The sequence below is a fragment of the Columba livia genome, unplaced genomic scaffold (genome assembly GCF_036013475.1).
Source record: "Columba livia isolate bColLiv1 breed racing homer unplaced genomic scaffold, bColLiv1.pat.W.v2 Scaffold_156, whole genome shotgun sequence".
In the NCBI taxonomy this organism is placed as follows: domain Eukaryota; kingdom Metazoa; phylum Chordata; class Aves; order Columbiformes; family Columbidae; genus Columba; species Columba livia.
In genome coordinates this window covers 250,364-267,251 of record NW_027043052.1, presented here as the reverse complement: position 1 = coordinate 267,251, position 16,888 = coordinate 250,364, and the positions used below count along the sequence as shown (strand labels likewise).

Sequence of the window (16,888 nt, the reverse complement as noted above, 5' to 3'; positions counted from 1 at the left end):
TAACTGGCTGGAAAAGGCATCTCCAGCTTTATACCGAGCATGACACTAATGGTAGAGAATAGCTCATTGATTGACCTGGATGTCAATCAAGGTGCTGTCCTGTCTGTGCCCTCTCCTGCCAATTTGCACCTGCAGCTGCACTCCAGAGAAGTCCTTGGTTTCATTGACAATAGTCAAGATAAGTTAAATAGAAATAGATAAATTAAATTAAGAAAATATACTCAGTGCCATCCCCCGTGTAACTCCAGTCACACGGAGCAGCCAGTCCTGCAGAAGGGAGCACCTTGGTCCTGAACAGCCCATCCCAGCAAGAGAGAGCAAAAGGGCAACAGGCAGAAAGGCCCAAAGGCCAACGGCAAAATGGCAGAACGGCAAAAGGCCGAACGGACATCAAACTCCTGACAGAATGAAACTTCTGAATGGAACTGACCAAACCAGCTGGAAAACCCAAAGTAACGGATGTAACAAGCCCTAAAAGCTGGCTGCAGCTTTAGACTGAGCATGGCGCTAATCATAGGGAATATTTCATTGATAAGCCTGCGTGTCAATCCAGGTGCTGTCCTGTCTGTGTCCCCTCCTGCCAATTTCCATCTGTGTCTGGATGGCCAAAGAAGTCCTTGGTTTCCCTGACAACAGCCAAGATCTCAGTGAGTTCTGACATTCCTTTCATAGCAAATGGCAAACACTGTAAAGCTGCTAAAAGGAAAAATTAACTGTATTCCAGGGAAGAAACAGCGTTATCTCATTATTCTCATAGTAAATCTAAACAAAAGACTGTACTATTTGTGAAGGAGAGAGGTTCAAAATGCATGAAGAAAATTAACTCAATTTCAGTAAAACCAGCACGTTTCCTCAGGCTCCCCTTCACCAGGCTAAAGAAGTTTGTGTCTCTCAACATCTCGACACATGACCCAGACTTTCTCTGGCCACACAACAGCTCCTCCCGTTCCTCCAGAATGGGGAACCTCACACTGGGACACACGGCTCCAGATGTGACCACACCAGTGCTGAGTCATGATGGGCAATAACTGCCCTTGTCTGGGTGGCCACGCTCCTCCCAGTGCAGCCCAATGTGCTCATGGGCATGTTCCTGTTTAGCACCACTGAGAACTGGCTGAACATCCAGGCTCAGAGTGTTGTGACCAGTGGCGCAAAGCCCAGCAGGAGGTACCATGAGGAGCACTGAAGGACACCATATCCCCACCCAACATCTTCTCCTACAGGTGTCTCTTGGGTCCCTGGAACCACCTCAGTGACAAGGGGGAGAGCACTGCCTGTATGGGGTGGAGGAGATGGGGTCTGGAATGAGGGTCCACGGGCAGTTTCTCCTGGTTGTTCATGCAGCAACAAGATGGGCTGGATATTTGGAGAGAGGAACTCTTCCTAAGGGCCTCCAGTGGGCTTGGGGATGATCTAGATGCATTCAAGGACTTTTACGTCCTTGTTGTAATAATATGTGGGTCCCAGAACTGCACACAGCTCTAGAGGTGAGGCTGCACTAATGCTGAATACAGCAGCATAGTCACCTGTTTTGAACCACATGGCCATGCTGTGTTTGATGCACCCCAAGATGGGGGTTACTGTCTTGACTCTTGGTGGACAGTGTTGCCTCCTATTGACCCTGTGGCCAACCATCACGCCAGATCCCTTTCTGCAGGGCTGCTCTCCAGCCGCTCTCTCCCAATCTACACTTGCACTCAGTGTTACTCCATCCCAGGTGAACAATCCAACACTTGGACTTGTTCAATTTCATGCCAAGTGCTGGGTTCTGCACTTGGGTCACAACAACCCCAGGCAGCACTACGGGCTCAGGGAAGAGCGGCTGGATATCTGCCCAATGGAAAAGGCCCTGGCGGTGTTGATGGACAGTGACTGAACATGAGCCAGCGTGTGCCCAGGTGGCCAAGAAGGCCACCAGCATCCCAGCATGCATCAGGAATAGTGTGGCCAGCAGGACCAGGCAAGTGATCGTGCCTCTGTTCTTGGCACTGGTGAGGATGCACCTCAAATCCTGTGTTCAGTTTTGGGCCCCTCACTACAAGAAAGACCTTGAGGTGCCGGAGTGAGTTCAGAGAAGGGCAACAAAGCTGGTGAAGGGTCTGGAGAACAAGTCAGATGGGGAGCAGTGGAGGTAACTGGCGCTGTTTTGCCTGGAGAAAAGAAGGCTGAGGGGAGATCTTATTGCTGTCTACAGCTACCTGAAAGGAGGTTGGAACATGGAGGGTGTTGGTCTGTTCTCCCATATGGCCATTGCAGAAGCAGAGGAAATGGCCTCAAGTTTCACCCAGGAAAATTCAGTTCATATATTAGGAAAAATTTCTTCACGGAAGAGTTTGTGAGGCATTGGAACAGGCTGCCCATGGAGTGGTTGAGTGAACATCCCTGAAGGTGTTTAAAAGACATACAGATGAGGTTCTTAGGGACATGGTTTAGTGCCAGAGTTAGGTTAATAATTGGACTCAATGGTCTTGAGAGTCTCTCCCAACTTAAATTATTACATGATCTCTTTGGGATGAGAAACGTGATGGGGCAGCTCACCCAGATGGAGTACTGATATGGACGGATGGACAGATGGGTGGATAGATAGATAGATGGATTGGGACAGAGAGGAGGATCAGCCTATCAGCCTAAGGCCTGGGGCCAGCCATGGCATGATGGAAGCAAGGCCAGCCCCGCTTTGTCCCCTGCTCTTGTTTCCAAGAGGTCCTTTACACCCGTTGGTGTCAGCCCTCCTGTGCCAGCCCCTCTCACCAGCACACGACTCCTGGCCAGGAGCTCTTCATGCTGCTCCTGCTACCGCAGTGACAGAGCAGCCTGCCCTGAGCTTTGGAATGCAGAGACAGGGTTCTGTGGGTCATTCATTCTCCTGTTGAAGCACAGAGCACAGGGAGCAGGCTGTGGTGCCTGGAAACCACAGCGAGACAGTCCAAGGCAGATCACTGAAGGTCCTTCACCATCTCCAGGAACAATGAGCACCCACAGATGGACACTCAAACCAGCACCATGACGTAACATGGTGCCCCAAGTCCTCCCCTGAGCCATGAAAAACACAAGTACGGCAGCATGGCCTTGTGGGGGAAATTTATTCAGGCTGACCACAGCTTTGGAAGAAGAGCCCAAGCTCCAAATATTGAGACTGAGGAAATCCCCTTTTGTGGGGTGTTTCAAAAAGATGGCCCCAATTTCAGAAATACAGTGATTTCAAAATGGGTCCACACCTGTATTACAGAGAAGTGACACAGGACATCAGCTGTACCAGGGCCCCAGAAACAGGTAGAGAGGCCTCTGAGTCACTGCTCTGGAGAAGTGCCGTGGGTGAAGAAATTCCTTGACAAACATGGTTATCACAGATAAAATGCACAATGCACAGGAGGTTCCTGAGATGAACTGGAAATCACTTCTAAAGAGACATGGGTAACTTATTGTTGCCGACAGAAAAATGACTGAATCAGCTTCTTCAGGGACACTTTCATCTCCTGGTTCCTCATGCTGTAGATGAGAGGGTTCACTGCTGGAGACACCACCAAGTACAGAACTGACACCACCAGGTCCAGGGATGGGGAGGACATGGAGGGGGGCTTCAGGTAGGGAAACAAGGCAGTGCTGAGAAACAGGGAGACCACGGCCAGGTGAGGGAGGCAGGTGGAAAAGGCTTTGTGCCGTCCCTGCTCAGAGGGGATCCTCAGCACGGCCCTGAAGATCTGCACATAGGACACCACGATGAACACAAAACATCCCTCGAAAAAAAAAAAAAAAACAACACTAAACATGAGAAGCTGCTGCCCCAGTGCCAGGGCTGCCTGCCCCAAGCTGCCACCTGCAGCAAAGGGTTTATCTTTCCATGTCTTTCCTGCACACATACAGTGCCCCATGCTTCTCCTGGAACATCCCGTCTCCCCACAGAGCCCTTTCCCAAGAGAGCTGAGCTATGCTGACCTGGCCAGCTGTTCCTGCCCCCCTTCCCACGCTCCATACAGCTCCGAACTGCAGAGCAAGTGGGCTGTGGTGCCCAGGGCCATGGGTTGAGTCCACAGATTCACATTGGTCAGGGTGGGAGGAAGACCCAGCTCAGGGTGGGTCCTGCTCACTCCCCCTCAGCACACAGACATGGCTCCTGCAGCCCCAGAGATCCCAGAGAGAGGATTCTGGGCAAACAAGTCAGTGCGGGGTCCTTTATTTCATTTATACACACAGAGAGTACAGCTCCTTATTTAGAAAAAGACAACGGGTCACACCAGACAGGTAGATATGGACATAGATATAAGATGAAAAATAATTTTGGTTGTGGGTAGCATTAATACAAGAAAGAATACCTAAAACCAAAGAAAAAAAAAAAAAAAGTACAAAACTCAGGTTGAACTGGTATGAGTTATATTACAAGTGACATGCAGAAGCAGGAGGTCAGTTCATTACTGCTTTTGAAAAGCAAACATTCATCACTTTCCTTATAGACTCCTTGAGTTCCCTGTTCCTCATGCTGTAGATGAGGGGGTTCACTGCTGGAGGCACCACTGAGTACAGAACTGACACCACCAGATCCAGGGATGGGGAGGAAATGGATGAGGGTTTCAGGTAGGCAAACATGGCAGTGCTGACAAACAGGGAGACCACGGCCAGGTGAGGGAGGCAGGTGGAAAAGGCTTTGTGCCGTCCCTGCTCAGAGGGGATCCTCAGCACGGCCCTCAAGATCTGCACATAGGACACCACTATGAACACAAAACACGCAAATGCTAAACAGGCACTAACCACAATAAGCCCATGTTCCCTGAGGTGGGAGTGTGAGCAGGAGAGCTTGAGGATCTGGGGGATTTCACAAAAGAACTGGCCCAGGGCATTGCCCTTGCACAGGGGCAGTGAAAATGTATTGGCCGTGTAGAGCAGAGCATTGAGAAACCCAGTGGCCCAGGCAGCTGCTGCCATGTGGACACAAGCTCTGCTGCCCAGGAGGGTCCCGTAGTGCAGGGGTTTGCAGATGGCAACGTAGCGGTCGTACGACATGATGGTGAGGAGATAAAACTCTGCTGAAATGAAAAACAAAAACAGAAAGACCTGCGCAGCACAACCTGAATAGGAAATGGCCCTGGTGTCCCAGAGGGAATTTGACATGGATTTGGGGACAATGGTGGAGATGGAGCCCAGGTCGAGGAGGGCGAGGTTGAGCAGGAAGAAGTACATGGGGGTGTGGAGGTGCTGGTCCCAGGCTATGGTGGTGATGATGAGGCCGTTGCCCAGGAGGGCAGCCAGGTAGATGCCCAGGAAGAGCCAGAAGTGCAAGAGCTGCAGCTCCCGTGTGTCTGTGAACGGCAGGAGGAGGAACTGGGTGATGGAGCTGCTGTTGGACATTGGCTGCCTGTGGGCATGAGGACCTGTGCAAGGAGGAAAGACAGTGACAAGTTAGGGGAGACTTCTCTGGGGAAAATATGTTGTTTCTCATGGAAAACCCCTTCCCTGATGGAGGGATGTTTCAGCTCATTCTCTTTGTCTATGAAGTGGGAAAAACAGTTCATCACAGTTTAAAATGCAGCTTGGTCATCTGGTTTCCATCAACACAGCTCTGGGGCAAGACCCCCCTGAGTTGGTGTCAGAACAATAAGTGACCGACACTCGCACACCAACCCCAGAGAGCAAGAGCACCAGAAACAGGTGGAGAAACAGGGAAGGACACTGCAGTGCTACCAGAAGATAAAGCAAGGACAGAAAGGCAGATGGGCATGCTGTGGAACCTTCTCCTGACCCGGCTGTGCTGCTGCCACTCACATGATGACACTGGAGAGCAAGTACTTTTAGCACCTTTTTTGAGTACCCCGTTCCAGGAACCCTTCACCTGGAGGTCCAGCTGCTGAGGTGGAGACTCGTGACCTGGACCCCATGGCTTTGGGGCAGAGGGTCTGCTGGGGAGGAGAGGAGACCAGGGTTTGCACTGGGAAATGTGTCTGCAATCGAGAGCACGTGAGAGAGGTTCCTAAATCCTGTCCCAGCATTTCTGGTAGCAGTTAACTCTTCCTGCCCATGTCTGTGCTGCCTGCAGCTGTGTGTCTGTCCCTGGTCTGCTCCCTGTCAGTGTCACAGACCCCGTCCCACCCGCTGTGTGCTCAGCTCTGTCCTGCTCACACCTCCTGGCACTGCCCAGGGGCAGCTCTGTGTGTGCAGGGGCTCAGGAGCAGCTCACACCAGTCCCAATGAGAACTGGGGTCTCAGTGTCTGCTCCAAAGAGAGAAATAAATCCCCATCTCCCACTGCACACCCAGACAAGCAAGAGTGGAAAACTGAAAGCACAGACCCCTTCCCTTGCGGCTGTTCCTGTCTCGATGTTGTTGTTCAGAAGGACCCTCTGCCATGTCTGTGGGGGGATCTGGAGCTCTGAGCAGCCCTGACCCACACAGCCCCCTTCAACCCCACAAGCTCCCTGCCTGCCCTGCCGGGGGTCGCTCCTTCCACCCACAGCTGCTGCCATGGGATCTCCCCGGGCAGGCTGAGCGCTGACCCTGGCAGGCGGCAGAGTCCCTGCCCGGCACAGCCCTGGGGTGCAGGGACCCTGCTCTGCAGGACAGCCCTGGGCACCCCTGGGTGCTCACCCGGCTCCACAGCTGTTCAACATGGCCTGACAAGAGCCCCGTCCTTACAGACCCCACAAGCTGTGCCTGTGCCAGTTTCAGGAGATGCCTCCAGGAGCTACAGCTGCACTGCCCTGCACCCAGAGACTTACCATGGCAAGGGCTGCAAAGGTTTCTCATCCAGGGAGCTCTCAGTCATCCTCCCAGTCCTGACCACCTTTAATCTCTCTCTGCCTTGCTCGTCTCCTGAGATCCCCAGGCAGAGCCCTCAGCCCTGCTGCGTGTGCAGAGGAGCTGCTCCTGGCAGAGCTGTCTCTCTGCAGCGCTGCCGCTGCCATGAGCTCCCTGTGTCCCAGGAGCCCAGCCCAGCTCAGCAGCAGAGGAGCAGCCCCAGGCACTTTAATGACCCCTCTGGTGGGTTTGGTGCTGAGTCCATGGACTTCAGACCCTGGAGGAAGTTAAACAAACCTCTCAAGAAGTCAAAGTTTGATTCAAGTCCAAAGTTTCTTGTAATGTTAATGGGTCCCACTGAGGGACACAACTGAGAAACCATCCCAGAGGTCTGGTCAGAGAAGAAAATTGGAGGAAGAGATGACAGGTCATGAAAAGCAAAGTAAAGGTCTCTCTCATGATCAGTAAACCTGGATGTGTTTCATTAGACAAAGGGCCAGGCCTTGACCCCCAACCCTGGGAAGGCAGATCCTGTCCCTCCCACGTTGCCCAGGGCCCTTCCTGGGACAGTGTGATGTGGGGCTGTGCAAGGCCAAGGGCAGGACTATGGTCCCACACCTCCCAGGTTCCTGGCTGGGGACAAGGAGGCCATGAGGCCCCTGTGCTGGAAGGACAAGGTGTCTCCTCACAGGCATCAGAGGTGCAGACAACAGCCAGAGCCAAGGGGAGAAGGAGCTCATGTCTGGTGGGGCTTTCAGCCTCTTTCCATCCCGTGATCATCTCCAGGACAGCCTGTCCTGTGCTGTGGCATCCCCTGCACCTCTGTCCCTGCAGGCTGGAGACATCCCCCCTGCTGCCCCACCTTGCTCCTGTCTGAGCATCTTCCTTCCTTTGCTGAGATCTCTCCATCCTCCCCAGCTGGTCCTTGAAGCACAAAGCCTTGGGCTGATGCAGACTCCCTCTGCTGACCTGCTCCACCACAGCACTGCCCTTCCATCACATTCCTTTCTGCTCATGTCCAGCCTGGACCTCCCCAGCTGCACTCTGTCCCTTTACTTCATTCCAATTCTGTTTCCCACTATGCAGAAAAACCTCCACCACCTCTGAAACCGCCCTTCAAGCACTCTCAGGCTACTCCTGCACTGCTGCAGCCTCCCCAGCGCTGCTGGGCCAAAGCAGCCCAGGTCCCTCAGCACCCCACACCATGTGCACAAGGTGCTGAACCTGCCTTGGCACAGCCCTGCACTCTGCAGTTCCTCCCTGCTGCTCCAAACTGGGAAGCCGCACACTGGCACACACCCGTGTGTGTGGGTCACACCAGTGCTGAACCGAATGGGATGAGAACTGCAGGTGTCTGGGTCCCCACGCTCCTCCTCATGCAGCCCCGTGTGCAGCTGCCTTGTTCATGGTGAGCGTGCACCACGGGCTGGTGTGGGGACCTTGTAGTGCCCAGGGCCTTCTCCTCAGGGTCACTGCTCAGCGTGTCAGGTCCTGCTCTGTCCTGATGGATGGGGTTGTTCTCCTGCCCCGATACAGAACTGGTCACTTCCCTTTTTAAATCTTTAGAGCTTTCTGATGGGTGAACACCAGATTTTCTCAAGGTCTGCGCTCTCCCTTGACTGAAGCTCTATTTGTTCAGCTCATAATGTTTGCGTGCAGATGGTTTATCCTGATAAGGGTGTCTCTCCCAAGATACCAGGATGTGGAGTTTAAGGGCACTACAAATACCATCTTCTGGAGAAACTGTGGGGCCTTGGGCGTCTGATACTCATAATGCCAGAGGTCTGGACTTTGAGGGGAAGTTTCCCTTCATATGAGAGACCAGCAGGAATGCGTGGAGCTCTGCCTGGGGACAGACAATGTCAGCTGAAGGTTGAGGAGTCAGCATGAGAGGGCAGAACAACATGGGCAATGTTGTGGTGACTGGACATCACCTATACACTCACTGATGAGGAAGAGGAATGAGATGAGGCCTCCTTCAGACAAATGACAGAAGCCTCATGTTTCCAGGCCATGTCCTCGTGGCAGATCTGAGATATCCCAATATCTGCAAGGTACCAGCCATCCAGGAGGGTTTGGAGCTCATTGACAACACCTTCCTGACATGGGTGACTGAGGAGTCAGTGAGGTGAGGTGCCCTGTGGGACTTCACACTTACAAACCAGAAAGAGTTGGTTAGGATGGAACAGTCAGGGATGGGAAAGTGGAGCTGAGCCTCCTGGGAGATGAGAACAAGGCCAAGAGCAGGATTTCAGGAGAGCAGGATTTGGCCTGCTGAGGGACCTGCTTGGGTCCTATGGGATATGACCTTGGTGTCTGCAGTGCTTTTTCTCACCAGGATCTGGAACTGGGAAACAAGGAAGGGCTGGTGAGGGATGTGAACATCAGTGTTCACCTTGGCTGTCGTGACCAGGACACAGTGGGGTCCCAGCCACCAGAGGGGAGGGAGGAAGGCCAGCAGCAGAGCGCAGGCTGGTGGGCTCCAGAGGAAAAGACTTGGACATACTGGGGGATGGTGGCCAATAAAGGTGGTGACATGGAAGTCGGTCTGAAGGGTGAAGGAGCTCAGGAAATCTGATCAGCCTTACAGGACAGCCTGCTCCAAGCACAAGAATGATCTCTTCAAATACTCGTGAAAAGAACCATTCATCTCATGAGACTGTTTGCCTGAACTGTTGGAGCTGCAGGGCACAAAGGCAGCACACGGGAGGTGGGAGCAGGGGAAGCTGCAAAGGAGGAATTTAGAAACCTTGTCCATGGATGTGGGGATGATGCCAAAGCTGCCCTGGACTTGATACCTGTACCTGAAGGGCAGCAAGATGAGCTGACAGAGCTTCACTTGCATTGAGAGAATACACAGGGTGATCATGGGCCTGCTGCTCAACTTCATAAGAGTAGAATCAGACAGGACTGAGGTTCTTCATGGCTTCTTTGCCTCCATCTTCACCAGCAAGGTCTCTTGGGACTTTGTTCCTGAGCACAGGAGTCTGGAGAACACCCAGCAGTGGATGGGGCTCAAGTCAGGGGTGACCTGAGCAAACTCAGACACCGTTACAGAACAGGAGATGGGTCATTTGACCAGCTCCCTTAACACAAGTATCGCTGTGCTGTGGCACCTGAGATTGCCAGGAACACCCACCTCTTGGTCCAGAGGAGTGTGACTCCTCTTGAGGTGTCCTGGACTGTCTCCTTGCTCAAGTGATGCTTTAGCACCCACTTCTCTGACACATTCAGTCTTTACCAGGCGATTCTCTAGATCAGTATATACTGGAGACTGTTGATAACAGTTGTTTTGGAAATGAGGGCATTGGGAGGGGGACGGAAATATAAGAAATCTGGCTTTATTATTATTTATCATGGATATGCTCTGTGTTTGGCAACAGTTCTGAAATCTCCCTAATCATTCACACCGGACTCAAAAGCTTTAGGAAAATGATGCACAGAGCCTTGGCTTGTAAGAGCATTTTAGATGTTAGTGAGCCCTCTGCTGCCGCGATCCTGAACTGCAGATACTGAGAGAATGAACAAACCTCTAATGGAGTGAAAGGCAGAAGCAAACCTATAAAATCTATAACCAGCTCCCCAAACTACCTGTTCTGCTCATTGGCCCCTGGGATTTGCAGCACATTTCTTTACATCAGATTCTGCACTGAAGTTTGCACTGATTGTTACAGCTTCTTTGCAGGAGTGCTTCATGTTTCCTTAGAGAACTGGATGTAAACAGGCACCGGGGAATTTTTAATTAGAGGAAACAACAAAGGAAAAAAAAAGAAAACACAACAGAACTTAATGATGTTTCTCAGTTCTGTGGTTAAATTAAGCAGTTTCCAGCGAGGTCCATTGCCATAACTCAAGAGTTGCCTGTAGGGAGTAGGAGAGCAACTGCTGAAAGACTTGACCTGCCTGAAGCTCAAAGCAGAGTGAGAGCTGAGAGGCTCTGAATGAGCCAAGAGTGAGAGGTGAAGAACCTCTGGGGAGCGATGGAAAGTGCAAATGTCCAGACAGGCTTCTGAAGAGATGAGTTCAGACACGGGGAGCTGGGTAAGGACAGGTGGAAACTCCTGGATGTGCAGGGGATTAAATACACGTAGTGATAGACAGAGTCCTGGCACTGCAAGCACAGGGAAAGGCCAACGTTTCATCTCCCACAGTCCGTACACATTCTGAAAATTCATATTTTGGCAGGATAGAAATTCCACAGACATTTTATTGGAAATATTAAATATTATTTCATCTGATGAAAAAAAGAGTTATTTTTGTTGTTGTTGTTGTTGGTTTGGTTTTTAACTTTTGAGGGGAGTTCTCAGGTTTTTGGGCTGAGCTCTATGGTCTCACTCTAAGCACCCAGTGCAAACCTCGAGAGGCCCCGTGTACCTGAGGTGTTTGCCTGGGACTGCAGGTATCAGACCAGCCTGATAGAGCGATGGTGCTTTCATCATTTACAATTAGTATTCAACACTTGTGCATCTAATTAGATAAGTTTCAGGACTGTAGGTGAAGAGGCGGATATGTGAAGAACACTTAGAAGATGTGATAGAAGAATATTCCAGTTGATAATATAGAATCATAGAATTATTTCAGTCGGAAGAGGCCCTCAGGACCATTGAGTCCAACCACAACCTAAATCTAGAACTAAACCGTGTCCCTAAGAACCTCGTCTAAACATCTTATAAACCCCTGCAGGAATGGTGACTCCACCACTGCCCTGAGCTGCCTGTTCCAATGCCTGACAGCCCTTTCCAGGAAGAATTTTTTCCTAATATCCAATCTGAACCTTCCCTGGCACAATTTGAGGCCATTTCCTCTTGTCCTATCACTTGCTACTTGGGAGAAGAGACCAACCCCCTCCATGTTCAACCTCCTTTCAGGCAGTTTGGACAGCGAGAAGGTCTCCCCTCAGCCTCCTGTTCTCCAGGCTGAACCCACCAGTTCCCTCACCTGCTCCTCATCACACTTGTGCTCCAGACCCTCAGCAGCTTTGTCGCCTCCTCTGCACTCTCTCTGGTGCCTCAATGTCCTTCGTATGATGAAGGGCCCAAACCTGAACACAGGATTCAAGATGTGACCTCATCAGCGCTGAGAACAGTGGCACAATCACGCTAGTCCTGCTGGCCACACCAATCCTGATACAAGCCAGGATGCTGGTGGCCCTTTTGGCCACCTGGGCACACACAGGCTCATGTTCAGCTGCTGTCGATCAACACCCCCTGATCCCTTTCCACCAGGCAATGTTCCAGCCACTCTTCCCTGAGCCTGGGGCTGTTGTGACCCAAGTGCAGGACCCGGCCCTTGGTCTGGTCAAACCTCATACAAATGGCCTCAGCCCAATGATCCAGTGGGTCCAGATCCACCTGCATGGCCTTCCCACCCTCCAGCAGATCAACACTCCCACCCAGCCTGGTGTCATCTGCAAACTTAATGAGGGTGCACGCGATCCCCTCATCCACATCACTGATAAAGCTTAAATAGAACTGAGTCAAATACTGAGCCCTGGGGACACCACTTGTGACCGGACACCAACTGGATTTGGCTCTGTTCACCACAATTCTTTTGGTCCAGCCCTCCATTGCACATACACCATCCAGGCCTTGAACTGCAGCTTCTCCAGGAGATGCTGTGGGACACGGTGTCAAAGGCTTTACTGCAGTCTAAGGACACAACACCCACAGCCCGTGTGGCGGATTCACTCCCCACGACAGACTTTCCCTCATCTGCTCAGCCGGTCACCTTGTCACAGAAGAGATCAGGGTGGTCAAGCAGGACCTGCCTTTCATCCAGCCATGCTGATTGGGCCCGATTGCTCGTCTCGTGTCTGTGACGTCACAGTCCTTTCCCAGCTGTGTTCCTGCTGTTGGCCAATCCCCTGCAGAGGCAGAAGTGACCTCACAGTCCCCTCCACAGCCATTGGTTCCTACTGGACTATGAGTTCCTGAGACACAAGTGACCACATGGCATCGTACCCACCATCACCCTCCTTGTGGTCCAGTGTGTGAGCAGATCAAACTAAGCTGCTTTCATCAAATGTATCCAATAGATTTCCTATCAAGGGTTTGAGTGGAGAAACGTTCCTCAGAGGAGCTGCTGTATTTACTCTGGGACATTTTATATCTCTGCTTCTGCCTGTGATTTTTTGTTCTTCTTCCTCTGTCTATTCTGATGTGAAAGAGCTCTCCAAGGTAAAGATTCATGGAATCCTACAATAACCCAGGTTGCAAGAGACCCCTGAACACCCTCTCTGTCCCACTGACCTTTATGGCACTCCAAGGAATAGCTGATGGCATTTGTGCTCCCTTGGGTTCATCTCACCACATGCACACACTGGACATGCACATGATGTGTGTGTTTACAACTCATCTGCACAATGAAAACATGGATGTTTCACCTAGTATTTCATAGAATCAATGAATGTCCTGAGTTGGAAGGACCCACAAGGATCATGGAGTCCAACTGCTGTCCCTGCACAGGACACCCCACAGGTCACCCCGTGTGTCTGAGGACGTTGTCCAGTCTCTTCTTGAACACTGTCAGGCTTGGGGCTGTGACACCTCCCTGGGGAGCCTATTCAGTGTCCAGCACCTCTGGGGGAAGAAAATTTTCCACATGTCCAACCTAAACCTCCCCTGTCTCATCTTTCTGCCATTCCCTTGGGGACTGTCATTGGTCACCAGAGAGAATAGATTAGTCCCTTCCCCTCCTTCTCCCCTTGTGAGGAAGCTGTAGCCACCATGAGGTCTCCTTTGAGTCTTTTCTTCAGCTCTGATGCTCAGAAACCCCTTGGTTTGCTTTCTGAAGCAGAAAGGAGAAGCCCTGAGCTCCAGGCAATGGGAAGGGGGATCCTGTCCCTCACACACGGCTCAGGGCTCTTCCTGGGACCGTGGGATGTGGGTGTGCAAGGCCCAGGGAAGGACAACACTGGGACAACAACTTCCAGCTTCCCCATGGGGCTGCAAGGAGGCAATGAGGCCCCAGTGCCATGAGGACAACTTGTCCTCTCCTGGGCCTTGCACCAACACAAGGGATCAGAAGGAGAGTGTGGGAGTGGAATCAGAACAGCTCTGGAAGAACAAGCGCTGCTGCTCCCTGGCAGTGCTGCCATGATGGACTCTTTTCCCTCCTCCCATGGACACAGAAACTGTCCCTGCAGCTCCATAAGGCCTTGCAGGAAGGATATAGTGAAAAACAAGTCACTAAAGAGCCCTTTATTTTGCGTAAAGACAAGGAGAACATGGCTTCTCATTTACACAGCCAGTGGTTATAACAGAAAAGAAGACAGAGAATTTAGAAATGGGATGACAAAAAAAAGCTACCAACAACAACAGAAAAACCAGATGACAGGCTGAGCCTGCAATTAGTTACACTAAAATTCCTATGTAGAAGCAGGTGGGCAGTTTATTGCTTCAGAAAACACTAAGATATGAGTTTCCTCAGGGCATCCTTGAGCTCCTGGTTCCTCATGCTGTAGATGAGGGGGTTCACTGCTGGAGGCACCACTGAGTACAGAACAGACACCAGGAGATCCAGATATGGGGAAGAGATGGATGAGGGTTTCAGGTAGGCAAACATGCCAGTGCTGACAAACAGGGAGACCACGGCCAGGTGAGGGAGGCAGGTGGAAAAGGCTTTGTGCCGTCCCTGCTCAGAGGGGATCCTCAGCACAGCCCTCAAGATCTGCACATAGGACACCACGATGAACACAAAACAGACAAATGCTAAACAGGCACTGACCACAAGAAGTCCAAGTTCCCGGAGGTAGGAGTGTGAGCAGGAGAGCTTGAGGATCTGGGGGATTTCACAGAAGAACTGGCCCAGGGCATTGCCCTTGCACAGGGGCAGTGAAAATGTATTGGCCGTGTGCAGCAGAGCATTGAGAAACCCAGTGGCCCAGGCAGCTGCTGCCATGTGGACACAAGCTCTGCTGCCCAGGAGGGTCCCGTAGTGCAGGGGTTTGCAGATGGCAGCGTAGCGGTCGTACGACATGATGGTGAGGAGAGAATATTCTACTGAAATGAAAAAGAAAAACAGAAAGACTTGGGCAGCACAGCCCATATAAGAAATGGCCCTGGTATCCATAAAAGAATTGGCCATAGACTTGGGGACAATGGTGGAGATGGAGCCCAGGTCGAGGAGGGCGAGGTTGAGCAGGAAGAAGTACATGGGGGTGTGGAGGTGCTGGTCCCAGGCTATGGTGGTGATGATGAGGCCGTTGCCCAGGAGGGCAGCCAGGTAGATGCCCAGGAAGAGCCAGAAGTGCAAGAGCTGCAGCTCCCGTGTGTCTGTGAACGGCAGGAGGAGGAACTGGGTGATGGAGCTGCTGTTGGACATTTGCTGCCCGTGGGCATGAGGACCTGTCATAGGAGGAAAAGATAGTGAAGGTTTAGATGAGACTTCTCTGGGAATCATCAAAACCATTTCCCACAGACCCTCCCACCCTGTCACACAAAGAGACACTTTTATTTTTCCAGGAGATCATCCTGCTGAGCCCTCGTCGGTGCTTGATGAGTGTGCAATGAAGAGCAGGGTCTCTGCCCAGGGGCTCCTGAGGAGTCAGCCTGGCCCTGTGTGATCGGGTGGGCAGGGGCCAGTCCTGGGGTTCAGCTTTGTCAGCTGGAACCGCTCCTGGTGCAGAAGGGACTGTCAGCATCTGTACCCCCAGGCCTGAGAAACTGAGTTTGAGAGGTTTGCTGTTTCTACAGCTTCTTCTCCCCTCCCACCCTGGGGAGTGTTGTTGGGTGTCAGAAACCCTCAGCATTTCTGCTGCACTCAAGGAGAACAGAGCAAGTCCTGCGAGACCAGAGGGTGCCTGTGGGTCAGTGCAGAGTGAGGGCAGCTGCTCTGTCCCTCTGTCTTGCTGCAGCTGCCCTGGGCTGGCACCTTTCTGAGATGGGGGCTGATCACACTCCCATGTTACCCTGAAAAGCCACCAGGCACTGCTGAGAGCAGAGGGATCCACCTCAGACCATGACAGGTCTCACCCTTCCCTAAGGTCTCAGCACCCAACGTTTAGCCCAGGACACACACGGCTCATTCCCCAGCCCCACAGACTGCATTGCCCACAGCCCACAGGTCAGAGCAAAGCTGGGACACGTGTGCCCATGGACACACCTGCAGGAAAGGACCCACAAGATCAGGCTGTGACTCTGCAGCTGAAACTGCCATCCCCAGAGAGCCTGACAGCAAGAACAAGATCCCAACAGCAGTGACCCAGAGCAGGGGAGCAAGAAGGAGAATGCGGTGAGGGTGGGTGTGAGAGAGGCCAGGGCAGAGGCAGCCGGGCACTCAGACAGCGTCACCCTTCCCCAGCTGTGCAGCACCTCCCAGACACCAACACTGCCGGGCAGCTGCTCTCAGCCCCTGTGCTCTGCAGAGGAACTGGAGCTCTGGCTGCACAGGAGCTGCTTCATGCCTTGGAGCCCCCGGCCCTGAGGGCAGAGGCTTTGCTGGGTGGGACAGGAGCCCAGGGGGCTGCTCACAGGAGGGATCTGCACTGCAGGGGATCACAGGGACTTTTCTTTCTTCTCCTTCCCATAACCATTCCGGGTTTGGTTTCCTCTCATTTCTGATCATTTCCCTGCTGCCTGGAGATTCTCCCCTGGGAGGTGTTTCCCTGTCCATGTCTCTTCCCTGTCAGTGCTCACAGACCATCCCACCCTCTGTGCCCTCCCCCTGGCCCTACAGATCCTGCCTGTTCACAGGGCACTGCCTGGGGGCATCTTCCTGTTTGCAGGCTGGAAAACAGGACAGGTCAGACTAAGGCTGACGGGTCCAGCCAAGGTGATGCAGGTGCTGTGCACAGGCAGAGGGGTGGGGAAGGGATGTCATGAGCCTTCTGGCAGATGGACTGATCACTCAGAGCTGCAGTTCAGGAGTATGGGTGACGTGTTTAAGCATGAGAGCTCGTTTTCATTTTATCCTTTCCTGCACCCCCCACCCCTTGGGAGAGGAAACTGAAAAGACAGGCTCAGGAAAGCTCCTTATCTGCCTGGCAATCCTTGCATTGATCTTCTCCTTGAGGCATCCCCTTGGAAAAATGCTGGGGGGTGATCTTGATGTGTGAGCAACCCTGACCCACACAGCACCCTCTCCACAGCAGAGGCACCTTTCTTGCCCAATAGGGTTTGCTCCTCCACCACATCTTCTCCCCTCGGTGTTGCTGGGATCTCCCG

General features: G+C 52.4%; 2 protein-coding genes across 2 annotated transcripts; both read right to left on the bottom strand.

Annotated features, from left to right (window-relative positions):
• Positions 1-2,082: 2,082 nt before the first annotated feature.
• Positions 2,083-5,343, bottom strand: LOC135577886 (olfactory receptor 14A16-like). Its single transcript, XM_065047999.1, has one exon. The coding sequence runs from the start codon at positions 5,341-5,343 to the stop codon at positions 4,402-4,404; it is 942 nt and encodes a 313-aa protein (XP_064904071.1). The 3' UTR covers positions 2,083-4,401.
• An 8,789-nt stretch (positions 5,344-14,132) lies between these two features.
• Positions 14,133-15,047, bottom strand: LOC135577873 (olfactory receptor 14J1-like). The gene has a single exon (XM_065047981.1). The coding sequence runs from the start codon at positions 15,045-15,047 to the stop codon at positions 14,133-14,135; it is 915 nt and encodes a 304-aa protein (XP_064904053.1).
• Between the last annotated feature and the right edge of the window lie 1,841 nt (positions 15,048-16,888).

Bases quoted from the DNA above. Each gene is read 5' to 3' on its own strand.
- LOC135577873 (XM_065047981.1), bottom strand. From the start codon at position 15,047: ATGTCCAACAGCAGCTCCATCACCCAGTTCCTCCTCCTGCCGTTCACA.
- LOC135577886 (XM_065047999.1), bottom strand. From the start codon at position 5,343: ATGTCCAACAGCAGCTCCATCACCCAGTTCCTCCTCCTGCCGTTCACA.